General features: G+C 42.5%; 2 protein-coding genes across 4 annotated transcripts in view; one reads left to right on the top strand and one right to left on the bottom strand.

Annotated features, from left to right (window-relative positions):
- Window positions 1-7,998, bottom strand: part of FBXL5 (F-box and leucine rich repeat protein 5) — a 35,782-nt gene extending 27,784 nt beyond the window's left edge. The window contains 1 exon segment of the mRNA XM_050710266.1: window positions 7,821-7,998. Coding sequence (XP_050566223.1) covers window positions 7,821-7,982 — 162 coding nt within the window. The 5' untranslated portion in view covers window positions 7,983-7,998.
- A 3,739-nt stretch (window positions 7,999-11,737) lies between these two features.
- LOC118259455 (ADP-ribosyl cyclase/cyclic ADP-ribose hydrolase 2) overlaps window positions 11,738-17,799 on the top strand; it is a 30,190-nt gene continuing 24,128 nt past the window's right edge. For 2 of the 3 annotated variants that reach the window (XM_035568986.2, XM_050710265.1), the window contains exons 1-3: window positions 11,779-12,149; window positions 15,894-16,023; window positions 17,260-17,395. In XM_035568986.2, coding sequence (XP_035424879.1) covers window positions 11,983-12,149; window positions 15,894-16,023; window positions 17,260-17,395 — 433 coding nt within the window. In that variant the 5' untranslated portion in view covers window positions 11,779-11,982. Of the gene's footprint in view, window positions 12,150-15,893; window positions 16,024-17,259; window positions 17,396-17,799 lie in introns of all 3 variants that reach the window. The other variant, XM_035568985.2, reaches the window with a different exon arrangement.

Here is a 17,799-nt window from a genome sequence, read left to right as displayed (position 1 = left end):
ATATACTAAAATATTTTTCATTGTTCAGCAGGCAGACCACTGATTTAAAAGCTGACATTTTTAAAACAGAAAAGTACTGGGGGGACCGGAGAGGAAAGCAACACAGCATTACCAGGCAGCCACAAGTTTTTTCACTCACGCATTTTTAGGTATTACCATTTCACATACGCATTAGCACTAAAACTGAAAGGACAGAAACCGTGGACTCTGCAGAGATATTATCTCTGTTTTATGAGGAAGAAAATGAAGGGTCAAAGACCAGAACAAGGTGTGCCTGTATCAATACCAAGAGCACGTGCTTTCAGGTTACACTTCATCCACCGTAAATTAGGGAGTGGGATGGAGGAAGAAACACCCAGAAGCAGCAGCCCTGCCCCTGCTTCCAGCTGTACCTTCCTTCCTACCCTTTCCCTGGAATGTGCCCCAGCAATTACGCAGCTGCAGGACGAACCAGATCACTTCTACTGATGCACGAAGAAGCGCACGGTGCCTTTTCAGCAGGTTCCTCTCTCACCTGGTCAGGGCACTAGGCTGAGCGACAGCCTGCAGTGACATCCGGGTGCATCAACGTCTGTCTGAGACCACAAGGAGTTCAGTTCTTGAAACACAGCTAAACTGCTTCACAATCCAGCTTTTCAGATGTATAAAGCCTTAAATCAGACGACTCATACAGGTTTTGTTGTTGTTTTTTAAACTCCGGGTGCTTTCTTAGCTGTGGGTCTACCCAAATTAAGAGTAATTAGTAAGGCAGGACAGGACCTGCCCAGCCCATGGAGGGACTCGTGAAGAAATTTAAAACTTTCAAAAGCTCCTAACTTGTTTTCTGGGTAATCCTGTCCTCTATACAATCTCATCAATAGTTTTGTGGCTTAAGCAAAACAAAATCTTGAAATAGCATTTGGGGGACCCACTGCATTAACACAAAGATTAAGGGTATTTTTAAGGGTAATTTTCCCCTCCAAGAGCACCGGCAACGGTGCAGGTAAAGTCTCGTACTCTGTATTTTGAAAGGCTGTGGTCAAGCTGATAAATGCCAAGCATGACAGAAGAGTGGACCTAAAAAATAAACTGAAATATTTTCATTTTTATTGAGGTCTTCCATCTCTCTCTCTCACGCTACAGACGCAATCAATTTCTGCCACTAAATACCTATAAGAAAGTTTTGGGTTCATGAAGGACTTCTCACAAAGACCTAAGTAAACTGCGCAGCACTGCACCAGAATTTTCAATGAGGCAGCTGCTACGAGTGTCAGACCTCCTCAGGGACTCAAGCAGAGCACATGGCCAGGAAAAGCAGAGCTAAGATCATCCGAGTCTTCTCCACCACGCGGTTTCCGCGAGAAGAACTCTACCAGGCATGAAGAGATCCAGGTATTCATCATGGTTGCAGAGATGAACCCAAAGAAACACCAAAGAAAAGTCTAGTGAAGATATGAAACACATGGGCCTCATATGAAAGTAGAATGAACACTTGCAGTGATGTTACTCAGTTGTGTAGCAGCATTTCTCATGCACTTTTAATATTCCTTACAAGATTTTTCCTTTTTTGTATTCTCTCACAGGTAGATTCCTCCTAAGCCACGGCCTTTTGTCCGTCTGTCTGGGAGCATCTGAAGTCCCAAGGGTGAAACAAAGCTAGCCTCAAGGCTCCCCTCCATGCCCTCGCTGCAGTAACTCAAGCCACAGGCACAGCAAAAATACCTCTGCTTCTCTGCACCGGCCTCACTGCAATTCCCTAACACAATCGAACATTGGCACTGAAAAAAAAAAAAATCACTTTAGGCATGCACTGCAAAAACAAGGAGAGCCACCACTCTCTGAAGAATTACAGCTTACACTATATTTAATCAACTGAATCAGAAATTATAAAGCATACCCTCAGGTAAGCGCGTGCCACTTGTATGAATGCCAGTACACGCTAATTACAGTTTCTTTTTTTTTTTAAGGCATTTTTTTTTGGGGTTTTCTGTGTTTTTTTTTTTTTTTTTTTGGTTAGGTGTTTTTTGTTTGTTTTGTTGTTTTTTTTTTCTTTTTTTGATGCCACAGACTAGAAAAGGAATAAATTGTTGTTGCTTAAAACAGAGAAGGGCAGAGGTGAGTTGTTACTGCTCTCCACAGCAGGCTGGAACAAAGGACAAAAGATCAGAGCTACACATGAAGGGTGAACAGAAAACTTTCTTTTACAATTTGAGGGCAAAAAATAGGTGCTGAGCAATTACCCAGGGAAAAAACCTGCTGCTGTGTCTGGCATAAGAAAACATCTGGGGATAGCTTATGATAGCGAAAGAGAGAGATAAAGGAGAGAAGCATCCAAGAAGTAAGAAAAAAACTTTTCACTAGAGAAATAATAGAGATAGAAGGGCTTGATGAAGCAGCAGGATCTAAAATAGGAGTAAAATTATGCAGGTCTGAAAAGACTCAAACTCCAAACGCAGATGTCCCTCATTTAAATCTCCTTTGGCACTTTACTTAAAATGCATTTGCTTTAAAAGCAGTTACTTAAAACATATTGTCATTTTCAGATTCATCTTCAAAACGTTCTTCTGCATGAAGAATGAGATCGAGGCTGTTATTTCCCAGTAGGCACAGCAAGAAGTTACCGAACTATTCAGCATCTAACAGACAAGACGGAAAGAGGGCTGGGGGAGTCTGATAAAATAGTTCAAGGCACGGACAGCAAATTTTTCACACATCTCTGGACACCAACATGGAGGCTTAATTCCCTTCCACCTGCCTGCAAGGCCCAGCTAGCTGACCATTTGCAACTTATTAACCCTGACCATCCTAATTAGCCATTTACTTATTCTAAATCTAGGTAAGAATGAAAGCAGGTTCCCAATGCATCACAATGTTAATTGGTAATAACTAAATATTACGAATATCTAAATCAACACACACTAATTGCCATTCATTTCCCACCGCTTCTTCAATGTACCCAAATCCCTTTTCAGTGTTTCAGAAAAAAACGAAAGCTTTACTAATTATTTTATTAGAAACAGACTTATCTTCATGAACAGTCACTCTGTTCTTAGGGATATCAGGCAGAAAATACTTCTGGCTTTGAAATGGAAAGTCAAAATGGTAATTGTTTAATGTTTCAGTCCCCCTGCTGCCATAAAAAGCGCAGTCTTGTGTGGTCACCTAATTCCCCGATCAATGCTTTACAACATCAATTCAACTTAATCCAGGAGAGTTTTTCCCTCCCCAACTGGTTGATCTGTAACATTCTTACTGTAAGAACATCACAAATCTAACATTTAAAAACTATTCGTTCCCTTCAGCACAGCCCCAAACTTGCAAAGTAGAGAAATGACTGAAGCACAGCAGGAAGCTATTGAAACAGACAAAGGTGAAAGAAACTTGAGTTATCAAAAGGAACAATTATTAGGAAATGGAGAGAGGAACTGTTAGCTATGTGGGACGTTTAGAAAAGAATCCTACAAAACCAACCAAGAACGTAACACCGCTGGTAACAGAATAGGATTTACAATATAAATAAGGAGGACTCATTCACAAGTAACAGAGGACACACCAAAAAAGAAAACAGCAGAAAGGTCAATGTAGACGGATTTAAAAAAAAAAAAAAAATACTATCTATACACTTAAATGTACGATTTAACAGGAAAGGCAGAAAGATGACAACAGGAAAATTGTCATCTCAGCTTTAGTCTTCATAAGGAAGTTAAGACAATATTTATATTTACAGCAACTAACTTTTAAGAAATGGTCAGAAACGTAGGCTAGAAAACAAAAAGACCAGTTAAATCTTTATAACGAGTTCAACGTATTCCAGTCAGCAGAACACGACAGAATTGACCCAAATTTTCCCGAAGAACTAGCCAAAGTAATTACTGAACCATTAGAAGTAACGGCTGAGATCTTCTGCAGAAAGGGGAGATCACAGAAGACCGAAGTCAGGCAAACCCAGGAAAAACCCCGGACGTGTTTGCTCCAACACCAACGGTTGCACAACGCAGCGGAGCTGCTGGAGCAGACGTTTACTCCTGCAGGGGCTAGCCCTGCCCTCCTCCCACACCGCCAACCTGGCTCTGCAGCTCGTCTGACCTCTTAGCGAGCCAGTTTTACTGAACTGCCTTTCGCCTGGGTGAACTCGCTGCTCATCAAGCGGCCAGACGAGCAATAATTAACCCTTCCCGAAGCAGCCAGCCGTCACATCCATTTGCTCACAGTATTGAATCTTATTGAATCTCGCGCTAATTTTGTGAGGCAGTGAGAAAGATTGCAGAGCAAGTTACCCATCAGCGACACGGCATGACAGCGTTCAGGCCATGACTGTGCTTCCTTTTGCTAATACAGCCTGGGTTTGCTGGGTAATTTAGCAGGTTCATCTCAGGAAAGCCTGAACATAACCCTCTGCTTAGAAAACACATTCTTCAGCTGCAAAACCACCACGAGACAAGTTTGAAATCCCATCCAGCGATCCCAGGTGTCTCATCTGGGGTAGGCTCAGCCAAATTTTATTCCAGGTGTGCATCTAGACCGGTCGCTATTTCAGCAGCCCGGAACTTGAAGTAACAACCAGATTCTTTTTCAAAAAGGAATCTCACTTCCTTTTGCTATGATAACCAATCTCCTTAGGAGGAAGATGATACGTTACGCGTTACAGGCCATGATTTCTCTATTTTTCTCATCTTGTTTTGCTTTACAGTGTTTCAGCAAACTAACACAGCAGCGTTACAGGAAACCACACGGCAGCTCAAGCACCTGGCAGCAGAGCTCTGAAAACAGCTACCGATGTTTACAGCTAAAGCAGGATGGCATTTTTAACACATAATCGGCAGCGATGTCTGCTGCCTCGTGACAGACAGGATACGTTCGGCCACAGCATGGAAAGGTGGAAAGCTGCTAAAAAACACGATCTGCAAGTGGTGCGTCCACAAGGTCACAATGCAGCCACAGAAATGGTTTTCTGCTGGACACCACCACGCTGATAACTACAAGCTGCCATGGATCTGACAGTCCTCAGATAGGCACAGGGAAGCCCGAAGTGAGTATGTGGCTATTAAACAAGACTGCAGAGCACCATATCCAACATGCATCAGCTCTCCTCAACACCAGCAGCGACTCGTTTTGCACAACAGATTTCAGGCAAAAGTAGACGTAATTAGGCTGAGGTTTCCCAGTAGCTCAAGCCAATCTGGCTGCCACGGTCCCACCCTCTGCCTTGCGTTGGCTTCCGTGCTCATCTGACAAGCTCTTACTGGCAACACAACATCAGCAGAAAAATTACCCCGCTTAAAAAAAAAAAAAAAGAAAAAACGTTTTCTGCCAGCTTAGAGCCTTTGTGAGTCATTAAGCGCCGATGGGAGCAAGGGAGGCACAGCCTCAGCAGCAGCCAGATAGCTTGCAGTGTCGCGGGCAGCAGCGAGGAGAGCTGACAAAAGCAACAAGTACACTGAGGTGCAGCCGGCGGGACCCCCGCGTATGGTTGGGTGCCTCGGTTTGCTTAGTCCAGGAAGCAGGTAACTCAGACGGGGGACGTGGCTACGATTTGTAAATACCTTCCTGACAACGAAGGGCAGTTGACTAGAGATAGGCAAACGCTATCAGCTCTATTTGTAGCAAAGATGATGTCAGGCGTTATGAAAACCATTTTCACTGTAGGGACTGTTACCCTAGCGCTCCTCTCCCTGTAGGGGCGTACTTCCCCAAGGACTTACCAGACCACGTGACAGACGCGAGAGCTTTGTGGGTTTCCTTACAAAACAGAATTTTGGTTATTCTTACTACGCAAGTCCCGGGCGCTGTGTTCAGTGCAGCTGAAATGCCATTTACGAACGCAGCAAAAGCAGGAAGAAATCATTGCTAGCAACAGTTAAGAGACAAGGATAACTTTTAAAGAGAGACATCAAACTTCCTAACATGTCTGATTCCCTGTCCTGCCTCACACCAAGTTCTAGAGGAACAAAATAAACTACAGCTCTCAGTCCTCACCTAATATTTAAGTACCTGCTTACTCTAGCCGCCAATAACCTTACAGCTGATGCCCTGAAAAGCACAAAAGCACCCATCTCACCCTCACTAACATTTGGGGGAATTTACTACAGGGAGGAACTAACCTGACAGCAACTCTGTAACACCACACAGGGCACATGAGGAACGGTAGGTCATATATAATTCCCAAAATTAAAGACCACACTCAAGGGCAAACTAAATTTACAAAGCGCATGGCTTTACAGATTGTAATTGACACGTAAGCAGAACTAACGTCTCATCTAATTACATCATCTCAATCACACGAGGGAAGTCAAACAGATCACAGATTTTTTTCTGATGCAAAGCTAGCGTTACTCAAATACAGAGGTCACAGGCACAGCCTTCAAGCTCTGAAACGGGGTTAAAGGATGCAAGATTGAACACTTCAAAAATATACACAGACACATAAATCCCCATGGCTACACTTCTTCAAAAGAAGAAGCAAGCAAGCAGACTCCTGTACATTAAAAAGAATTAGGAAGATGAGAGACTATGTTTCATTGCAGGCCGGGTAGTTTTAATCAAATTTGCCAATACTTAAGAAAGCAAAAATTCCTGCCCAGGTAGTTTTACTTTCAGCAAGTCACAGTAAATTTGATCAAAACTTTGTGGGAGGTTCAAAGTAACAGCCGTGCCTCTCTAGGGATCAGAAATCCAGGAGCATCAGCGAATGACTACAGTCTCTGGTGCTTCAAGCAAACCCTGTTCAGCAACTGCGAACACCACACTCAATACTGCAGCAGGGGGCAAGGGGAGAGAAGTCCCATGTGGTCGCTTCGTGTGAAGTCCCCTCTGTTAAGATATCACAAACTTCTGTGCAGCCACAGATTAAAACCAACAAAACAACCCTGACCGCAAACACGCTCAGAGTTAGCGACCGGAACAGGCCCGCAGCGGGGCCTGCCGAGCCCCGGGGCAGGACAGGGGGGCACGGGGAAGGGACAGGAGGACTCCCCTGTCCTGCCTGCAGCTGTAAGCTGCTGCACTGCCCCTCCTCTAACTTCTGCCTCCTTTCTAAGCGCCTGCTAGCCCACCTGAGTGTGCAAACAGCCACTTATGCTCACAGATGGGAGGCACTACTTCTTTTCTCGGGGTGCTGGCTCTGAAGTATTTGCCTGTAGCCCTTCATAGAATTGTTAGGGTTGGAAGAGACCTTCAAGATCACCTGGTCCAACCATCCCCCTACCACCGAAGTCACCACTAAACCATGTCCCCAAGCACCACGTCCAACCTTTCCTTGAACACCCCCAGGGACAGTGTCTCCACCACCTCCCCAGGCAACCCATCCCAATGCCTGACTGCTCTTTCTGAGAAGAAATGTCTCCTCATTTCCAGCCTGAACCTCCCCTGGCGCAACTTGAGGCCGTTCCCTCTAGTCCTATCACCGGGTACCTGAGAGAAGGGCCGACCCCCAGCTCCCCACACCTTCCCTGCAGGTAGCTGTAGGGCGCAGTAAGGTCTCCCCTGAGCCTCCTCCTCCCCAGACCAAACACCCCCAGCTCCTCACAGCAGCCAACTTCGCCTTACAGGAACGCCCCAGCCTGCGCTACTGAGCACGAAACGCATAAAAGCGACAAATCCGGGGTAAAACTCTTTTCACCCCAAACCTCCACCAACACCCCCCGGCCTCCCCGGGGCACCCGGAGCCGCTGAGGGCGCGCACGCACCCCCCGTGACGGGGCGGGGAAGGGAGGGGCGGGGCGGGAGGGGGGTCCCGGGGCCGGGGGCGCTGAGGGGAGGGGGCGCGCTGACAGCTGCGCACTCTCCAAAACCCCTCCGGGGAAACGGGGCAGAGGCCGGCCCCGCCCGCCCGCCGCCGTTACCTTGTCGCAGTAGAGGCCGACGAGCTGCTTCATCCGCCAGTGCGGCGCCGAGAAGACGTCCACCTCCTCGGGGAAGGGAGCCATGTTCTCCCCATAGAGCCCCGCCGGCACCGGCGGCGCTAACGGCGGCGGCGGCGGCGACACCCCCCCCCCAACGCGCATGCGCGGGGAGTGGGGGGGGGGAAGGCGGGAGCGGCCCGGTGCCACGTGACCGCCGCCGCCCCGCCGCCGCCGCCGCCGCTGCTCGGGGTGGGCGGCGCGCATGCGCAGTGGGGGTGGCGCGGTGGTGTGAGGCGGGGAGCACAGCCAGGCCCCAGAAGGGGGGGTGGGGAGCTGAGGGGGGGGTCCACACACGGCTGTCCCTCACCCCTAGGGTGTCTGTGCTGGAGGCACTGCGCCTTCTAAACATGGTGTTAAACGGGGGAGCAGTAGAAATTTGACTGTGTTGACATGCGATGAATAAAAATGCCCCCCCTCTCTTCCCCCCCAAAATGGAGTGGGTGACCGTATGTGCATATGTGAGGAAAGGAAGAGTGTCTGCAAAGGAACCGGTGTTGGGGGGAAGATGGACGTGTCCCCCACCGGGCTGCTGTGGGGATCTTCTCCCAGCCCCTGGCAGCAGTGGTGGCAGCTCCCCGCCGTCCATGCCGTCCTTGTTTCTCCTTGCTTCGTGTCTGAGACAAAAGGAGCAGGAACACCGGCCTTGGGTGCTCACCCGCTCCTATCGAAACAAAAGAAGCAGGAATGCTCAGCAGAATTGAGATTACAAGTTAATTTGGCAAAAGGCGTTCGTAACTGTCGAACGACCTGCCAGTACGTAACCAACGTCCCCAAATTGCATTTTCAACCGTACAGTACATGCAGCACAACTTCCTGGCTGAAAACTCCTCCATGCAAAGTCAGTGGCGTATGTTTGATAGACTAAAAGCTGGCTAGGGTAAAAATCTAAGCAACTACTTGTAAGCAAATTGAAATACTTTGAGCAAAGGCACACATACGTCTTAGCCCAGTACTCCTCACTGTACTAATGCTCGGGAATAAAATGTGAAATCCTTGGTAAAATTCATAGATAATGAGGAGAGATCACGTGTTCAGGATTATCTAGATCACACAGCACACATAATCCTTTTATCTCTTTATCTATGGAAAGGATGCTTAAGCAATTGCAGCACTGGGTGTTTCCTTTTCCATTCATCCTTTCCGCTTCCAAGAACTTTTGAGCATGTTGACCTACTTAGTCATATTTGACAAAGGTGCACAAATCTTGGAAGATTAAATTTGTGCAACTCTGGGGAAAAAAAAAATAGCAGTTACACAAGAGAAAGAAAGCAAGGCGAAACAGAGGTATTGTACAGCTGGCCAGCCAGCAGATGGTTGCATTTCCTTCTCGGCTAGTAAACACAACTCTGGTTTTGGAGACAGTGCATGTGTTTCTTGCAAAGGGTGTCACAGCACACGAGGAAGCGGAGAGACTTGGGTTACTGCTGTAGGTAGAATTTGTGAACCAAAGATGCAAACCCTCAAGAAACAGAGGCTGGTGAACTCTGTTGCTTAGAGGAGCTTGCAATATGGGCAGTTTCAAGGTCATATTTCAAAGCCTAAAACAGGAAATCACACAGAATTGGGGTTATTCTGCCAGGAGTTAATGCCTGAGTAATAGTAGGGGATTAACGCTCCCCACTGTTTGCCTCCCTTCTGTTGGAAGCTACCACTCCCATGTGGCAGAAATAACAGGAGAGAACGTGTCTATTCCTCATCTTCCAGGGATTCAGAACATAAATATTTGCTGAATTTCATGGTAGTTTGAGTTAATATTTGGTTTGTGAACTAGACTATCTCCAAGGCAGATGTGCTGTAAATTTTGCTGACTCTGGTTCATGGGCAGACTTCTCTTCTAGGAGAGAGGGACAGAGAGCAGGGGACAGTGATCTGCATCCAGTGTGAACTGCCAGAGCGTGGGAGGCAAGATTAAAAATTTGTTTTTTTCATGGACTACCTTAAGGGGAGACTTGGTCATTTTCTACAAGACTTACATGGAGAGAAGATTTCTGAGGTTAGATTCTTCATTAACATAACAGAAAAAAACATCATGAGATCCAGTGACTGGAAGCTAAAGGTAAACAAGTTCAGGCCAGAGCTAAGGTATGACTCTTAAGGCTATCTAACTGTGGGAAAAATTTCCCTGGAGGTGTGTTAGATCAGCCATCACATGAAGTATTTAAATCAAAGCTAACAAATTAGAAATGGCTGTGCTGAGTCACATCAGAAGTCCATCTGGCTGGATGTTGTATTTCTCCAAGTGGCCAGTGAAGAAAGGAAGCTTGACAGGGATGAGGTGGGGATCCCAGCAATTACTGAACCTGCTTCCATTCCCTCCGGGACGTTATGACAGTTCATGTCCTTTTTGCAGAACACCACTGAGCAGCCCCCACATTTTCTTTGGGAAGTTGTTGAGCCCTAACCTGGTGTGTCCTTGCAGAAGAGCCATTCTAAAACTCTGTATCCATCTTTTCGAGTTAACCTGTGTGTTTCTAAACAGAAATTTTAGTCTTGATGAAAAATTAGTGAAAATTTCTGCTTGTTTCTATGTAGAAGTTCCCATCAGTGATGCCTCTGGTATCTCTTCTGAAATTATTTGACAAAACTTGTCTGCAGTGAAGTCAATGGTAAAAAAAAAAAAAAAAAAAAAAAAAAAAACTTTCCTTGACTTCCGTGGATGGTTGTTCTCTCTAATCCTGAATCCAAAACAGTAGACTTTAAACCGTGTAACTAACATGCCCCATCAGTATGGCCATGTTTCAGAGAGGTTATGAAGGGAAATAGGGAGAAAAAGCACTGAAGAAGTAACTGGAGTAAAGTACAGCATTTGGTGTGTCTCCACCATACCAAGCCCAACATTGCACATCTATTTCTGGGCAAGTCTTGCTTTCCTAAAGAACCTGCTGCAGATAACAAGCGAACTTGTTATCTTTCTATCACATTTGCAGGAGAAATCCATCATCAGCAATTTACTCAATGATTAGAAAGATTTTGCCTTCAGCAATATGCATTAAGTGAGAACTGGTGCATCAATGCATAACTAGCATATATCTACAGCACTATATAAATAAATACAGAAATAATAAAGGTGTGTGTATTCACTGAGGCATGGAGACTGCTCAACAGAAAAAGAACGGGATGTTTTTCAGAAGTGTGAATCTGTACAAAAAATACTCTCAAGTTAAAAAAAATTAATAGTTGTTTTAAAGAGAGGAAAAAGTATTTGGCTGTATTTACAGCAGTGTATACCACAGGATATTTACAATGAAAAGTGCTTTCATTTTTATACCACTTGATGTTCTAACACAGTACTCGTGCAAGAAGAAATGGGAGGCACAATAAAAGTGAACGGAAGTTGAAGATATTTCTTCAGGGCACAGGAAGTGTCTTAATCCTTCCTGGCTGTCATATTTGTTCCTGCAAGACATTTTTGTCTTGTCACAAGGAAGACTCGAAAACAACTATTATCACATTAAAAAAAATTGCTGTAAGTACCCTGGACAGAAGGAGAAAAAGAGCTGACTAATGTTACCCATATGTGTGACACAACACTGGAATTTGGGTTCTTACGAGATCAGCAACTATGTATTTCAATTTCTTTGTTCTTGATACGTATTTCAACATTTATTTTCCGCCTTTACGGAAATCCATGCAAAAAGTGTAGACCTTTCTTAGAAATTAATGAAATTGCAAGCACTTGTGGTGTTTTAGGAAGCTGAAGCATGGCAATAAAGCAAACCTAAGGCATTGTAAATACTTAATTTGTAAATACTAAATGTAATAAATGTATCCTGGATACTGAAATATAATTTAATTCTCCCCAGTTACCACCAGGTGGCAACATCATAACCTTAAAAGTTGTTTTTTTTCTGAAGTAGAGAACATTTAGATATAAGGAAGTGATGTATCCCGTTGCTGCATTCATTCCAGGAAACAGTACGATTACATTCTCTGACAAGGTTCAGATTTCTGCCCAACTTTGTCATTTGTGTAGAGAACTACAGCCACTATTGAAGACATTAAATGTTAAGCCTCCTGGTTTCCATTGAACTTGTATCATTTAGCTCTCCTTTTTATTTTTTTTATTTATTTTTTTAAGAACTTGTGTTGTCAAGAATTCACGATGAAGAGCCTTTTTTTGTCTCTCTTACTAGTCTCTATTCTGTTTATGAACAGCTTTTCAGAAGTGCGAGGAAGGAAATGGAAAGGTGAAGGTACGACACAAAACTTGGAAAGCATTTTCATTGGAAGGTGTTATGACTATATCAGAATTGTGAATCCTGCTGTTGGGTAAGTTTTTGCATGTTTCTGGATTAGTTTTTATGTTCTGTATGAAATGATCAGTAAAAGTCTGATGTTTCATTCCTAGCCATGAAAGTATTGAAGCCAACATTCATGTAGCTTTCTAGAAACAAAAATTGAACTTTGATGGATGATGTAATAACAAGCAGTGTAAATAAGGCAAGATTTTTAATGCTTCAACTTCATATTGCACATTTTTACCCTAGTAATACAGTGTTCTGTGAGGAGAGTGCTGCACAGAAACTGTGGGGATGTTACTTCTAAAACACCAAATCTGGCAACACTCCTGGGAGGACCAGCTTCACTTTGCATGTGTTGTAGGTCAGGTCAAGTAAGAGGGAAAGGACCTCACTTTATAGCTATCCTGTGCTACTGAAAGAAACTATTTAGTTTATCCGCTTGAGAAATCAAGTAGAAATCAACTGGTGAAGTGTCATTATCTGTTCATTGTCTTGTCAATAGTCATAGTTTTCACCATCTTTGTCAACTGCACAGAACTGGAGGTAACACACTTTGCTAAAATGACCACTTTTTAATTCTTCTTTGCATCGTTTTGGCTTTGGTAAAAAGGAAAAGTCTAAGGGCGGTGTCACTGAGGTCTGTCCTTTTTTCTGTCACCAGAATTTTTCCTGATAGTTTGAAGGTATTTGGAGAAGGGGGATGGCTGGGTTTCTGCAGTGTTGAATTGTAGTCTTATATAAAGTTAGATTATGTTGCATAATAATAGCAAATGCCACCACCTTCCCCCAACCTCCATTTTCAGTTCCTCCTGCAAAACAGGAAGATGTAGGACTTGTCATGAGAACGGTTTATGACCTTTAATGAAGGCAAAATGACATGTTTCCTCCTAATAACCTTACCCTATCAGAACCATTTTGCTTGAATTTCTGCATGAAAGAATCCATCATCCTAATGCAAATAACAGAGTACTAAAAGTTCATCTAAACAACTCAAGCTTGGCAAATATATAAACACGTCAGAGTGGAAGGTGCCAGTAAACTTTATGTTTTACACACCTACAATATAATATAAACTACAAAAACTTAAGTCTGTTAACGGTTGTTTACATATCTGAAGTCTTATCTTGCAGTATACTCTTGATAGGTAAAGTTCCCATTACAGTTAATAATGTCGTTTCATTTTTATCAGAAGAAAGGCATAACTAATAATGGAGAATACTCTAAAATAAGCAACTTAAAGGATGGTTATTGTGGAAATGTTAACTTTATCATGAACTGTTTGGAGCTTTTAAAAATGTAACCACAGTAGTAAAGAAAGTATTTATATGTGACAGTTTTGTGGTCTAATTTCTGTGACATTTTCATGGTATAATTGTAAAGTTGAGGAGTCTGAACACATTCATCAAAATTCTTACTCAGAACAGCATAAAGCAAGGCAGGACATTAGCACTGCTTTCCTGAATTAAGGGCCAGATTGGCTTTATAAAAAGAACAGCTGCACAATTAATTTCATGTTATGTGTTTTTACTCTCTTTCCCTTAGGTCTATAAGCAAATACTGTAATCTAAACAAAATTGAAATTTCATATAGCACAGGTGCAATCCAGATATTCTAATTATTTATTATCCTTTCTGTTCACTGTATGTTTCTTAATTGCCCCCAGGCTAGCTTTTACACAGGCATAGCCGCCTGGATAGGTTTTGCTTCTGAATTTATAATCAAACAGAATGATTAAAAAAAAAAAAAAGGAAAAGAAAAAAACACTTTACTAACAAAAAAGGAGCTGGCAAAACATGTCTTTACACTGCAATAACATTAAAACATAAAAATGTTTATATAAACATAAGGAAAACCTTACATTAGAACAGAACATACTAAATTGCAGAAGAGGTATTTTACAAAAGTGAGGGATTTGAATGAAAATCATGTTTGAAATTTTTTTAATAGGAATATGCTGTATTACACAAACACAACTGTTCCTATCGTGCATTTCTTCCATATTTTTAACAGGTAGTATGTAATGAAAGTTTTTTGGGGAAAATAACTGACTGCTATGAAATAAATCTGATGCAACTTACTAGTGTCTATTAAAATTGGAAGGAATTGTCCTGAACTACAGTCCTTTCCCACTCGGTAGATTAAGAAGTATTTTTACCAGCTAAGAAATAATCCTTTTGATTTACAAGCTGTTCAAACCTGAGATGAGATGACATGAAGAAAAAAATGGTAGTGAATTAGCCAGAAAATTACTGCTGGTTTCAACTGTCAACAAAGATTTCAGCTGATGATAATTTACAAGTACTAACATGAAGAAGAGTGTGCTTACAGTAAACAGCTCTTTAGCAGAACAAGAAATAAATATATACAGTTGTCAGAAGCTAAAGTTTAAGAACTTGAAATTAGAAATCGGGTACAAATCTTGTTATCAAGACTATTTAAATATTGGAACCACTGATCAAGGGTCATATTGCATCACTGAATATTTTCAGATCAAGATCCCATATTTGCTTAAGATAAGTTGTTTTTTAAACAGGTGTTGGAAAGCTGTTTTTTAACTAGGTGTCAGAAGCATGAGCAGAAATTACTGTGAGAAGTTCGGCGGTTTCTTTCCTGCATGGGAGCTGTTTAGCTCATCATTAGGGGTCCTCTAGATTTAAATAATCTGGGACATGCAGCATTGCTAAACAGCTGCTTAAAGAATCTCATGAGGAGAAGTGCCAGCAGAAACCCTGCTGTGTATGGATGACATTCAATGCACAAAATGCTAATTGCAAGGTTTAGTTTACTTATAGGGACTACTATAACCTGTTCAAGCTACAGCTTTGTAATTACAACCACTCACACAAGGAATGCTTTATGCAAATAAAATACATTATTCTGTTCTGCAGAGTGTTCCCAGCATAGACATTGTCACAGTGTAAGTGGGGAAGGCACTGTGGGAAAGTGATGAGAGCAGCAGTTTACTTTTTAATTCCTCCAGGCAGGCTCAGAGCTTTCGCAGATGAGCTCTTGCAAATCCAGAGATTTAGGACACTTCCACCCCTCGGTGACCAGTCCTGTCCTTCTGCAGTTGACTGTCCCCAAGGCAGAAGTGGCAGAAGAGAACTGAGTGCACAGCCTAACATCTCATTTCAGACCGCCTCTCAATGAGCAGTTTAAATGTTGAATCCTAACACTATTCTTGCAGCTACTACACAGTGACAGTACTTGTCCCATACAGCCACTGTACTCACTCCAGCAAGTTACAGCTCCATAATCCAAGGGCCTGCTTACACCGAAGGCGTTTCTTCATCAAAACCATTTTTCTGCCATCAGAACTTTTTGGTATCTCCTCCTGCCTTGAATCTGACATTTTAAGAGTAAATTTACATTCCAATAGCTTTGCACGTTCAGCTATGTTTTAATTGAAATGGCTTTTCAAATCCCCAAAATCTCTAAGAACGCTGCATTTCTACTGTGCTGTAGATCAGACCTCACTATGAATACCTTATAAGAGTTTTTATGAATTGCATATAATTCTGATCCCACACTGTAAATCATAGTATTTTCATTGCATTTCATTTCTTCCTAATCTCTTTGTACAGGTGCTGCTGTAAGAAATAGGGAAAAGAAAAGAGATATAGGCTCTTCCTGAGTTGTGAATTTTCTATCTTAGCCTTGTGAGGGTTTTCATTTGGGGACTGAAAGAGATTGGCAACAAATGACTTTCTTGCTCTGCTTTGGAAAAAAAAAAAAAAAACGTTCTGCTATTTGTTTGTTTCAATGATTGCAGTGAGAAGAATTGCTCAGAGTTATGGGAAGCTTTCAGAAATGCTTTTATTAACAAGGATCCTTGCAACATTCTACCTAAGGACTATGAATTATTTATCAAACTGGCATTTCACACAATTCCAGCTAACAAGGTAATGATTATTAACGTTAAGTTAACAGTTCTGTGACATCCAGCGGGTCTTCCATCACATAGTAGCTCAAAATGGACCACGAGTCATTCCATGGCTGAATGAAGATTCATTATTTTGGCTCATCTGTAGTTTGCAAACTAAGCTCAAGCTGGATGGCACTTTTCGATGTGTTTCTCTTAGTTTATTTTATGCAGTAGCTTATGCAGTAATCTTTGTAATCCTCTGTACTACTTTGCAACTCCCTGCCTTTGTGCAGGAGACCCTACTCCCGTGTCAGTGGTGTCCCCAAGGTTTCTGGATGTTTTTCGTCTCTTCCTTCTCCTGTACCAGCAGCTCCACATTGGTGCACATGGGTTCTGTATGCATGTTACCATTTCTTCATCCTCACTCCTTTTGCAGTGGATTGCATACAAACTTGGGATTTGCGTGCCTTTCTTATTGATGTTACTTCCTTCTCATGCTACAAAGGTCCCTGTTTTTCCTGCCATGCCAGGAGCTCTGTTGCAGTCCCTGTACATGCACAGCTACTTTTCCTCGAGCTAGGTGCTCTGCTGGCTGCTTCCTTCTCCTCCTGCTCCTGACACACCAGGTCTCAGAGCATTGAATGTTAAACTTTGACATGTTGAACGTATTAAAACTAGCATAACCAGAATTGAGATATGGTGCCATCATATCCCATCAAAATGTGTGCTTTAGCCTTCTCTAAAAGATTGTATTTCAAAGCAGTTTTTCTGCGCACACAGTTATTCCTTATCTCTAAGTGATACAAGCTAAACTAACAAATGCTCCTGTCAACGTAACTTCATTCATGAGCTCATTTTGCAAACACAAGAATAACAGCTAGACATTGATTTTTTTTCACATCATAATTCAGCATAGTAGTATGAGAGAAGTCTCTAAGATATACCTGGATTATGAATGTTTCCTCCTTTTCTTCATTTTCATAAATGTCTGCCGAGGAAGGCAAAGCTAAGCCTAATTATATTTAATATGGGTCTATTTCCAGTCTCAGCATGGTGAGAATGTCCCTCAAGCCTCTAATGATCAGAACTTACACCACTGTAAAAACAAACTTCATTCCTTTAAAGAGAGAGCTAACATTTATAACTATTAGCTTGATTTTGAAAGAAATACTAAAATGTGTTTTAAAATGTTTTCAGCACTCCGTAATCTCATTGTTTCCAAACCCAAGTGATGGTTCCTTTCTTCTGTATTTTGTTTTTCTTTGTTATTTAGTCTCTCTTCTGGGAAAATAATCAGCTGCTAGTCAAGAGCTTTACCAGCGGAGCTCGTCGCTACATGTCTCTGAGTGATACTCTCTTTGGCTTCGTTGTAGATTTTCTAATCTGGTGTGGGCAGACCAACAGCGCTGGTAAGACAATTAATATTATATTAAACGTCTTTCCATATAACCATAACGGAGACTGAGTGCTGTGTTCTGGAGGAGGTAATTTTACCCCATGAAAAATCAGGGTAGCTTCACTGTCTCATTCTTGTCTATTTGGTGTGAATATATAACACAGAGAAATCTAAGTAGTGCTGCACAGGAGATAAACCTTGGTCCTTTGGTGGAGCTCATTGCATCCTAGGTATGGAGTTAGTCACTTTAACCAAATTATTGAGTCATAGTTTGTGTAAACTGCAAAGGATGGAAAATGCTAGAAAAAATACTGTTGGCAGCTTCCTGTGTTATGTCAGGCCATCGTGTATGTTCAGTGAGTAATGCAGGACTATTAGTAGTTGCTTTCTAAGGTCACTTTTTATGGTCATTATCAT

Source organism: Cygnus atratus, chromosome 4 (assembly GCF_013377495.2).
Source record: "Cygnus atratus isolate AKBS03 ecotype Queensland, Australia chromosome 4, CAtr_DNAZoo_HiC_assembly, whole genome shotgun sequence".
NCBI classification, from domain to species: domain Eukaryota; kingdom Metazoa; phylum Chordata; class Aves; order Anseriformes; family Anatidae; genus Cygnus; species Cygnus atratus.
Note: the sequence above shows the minus strand (reverse complement) of the source record. Positions and strands in the feature narration are given on the sequence as shown.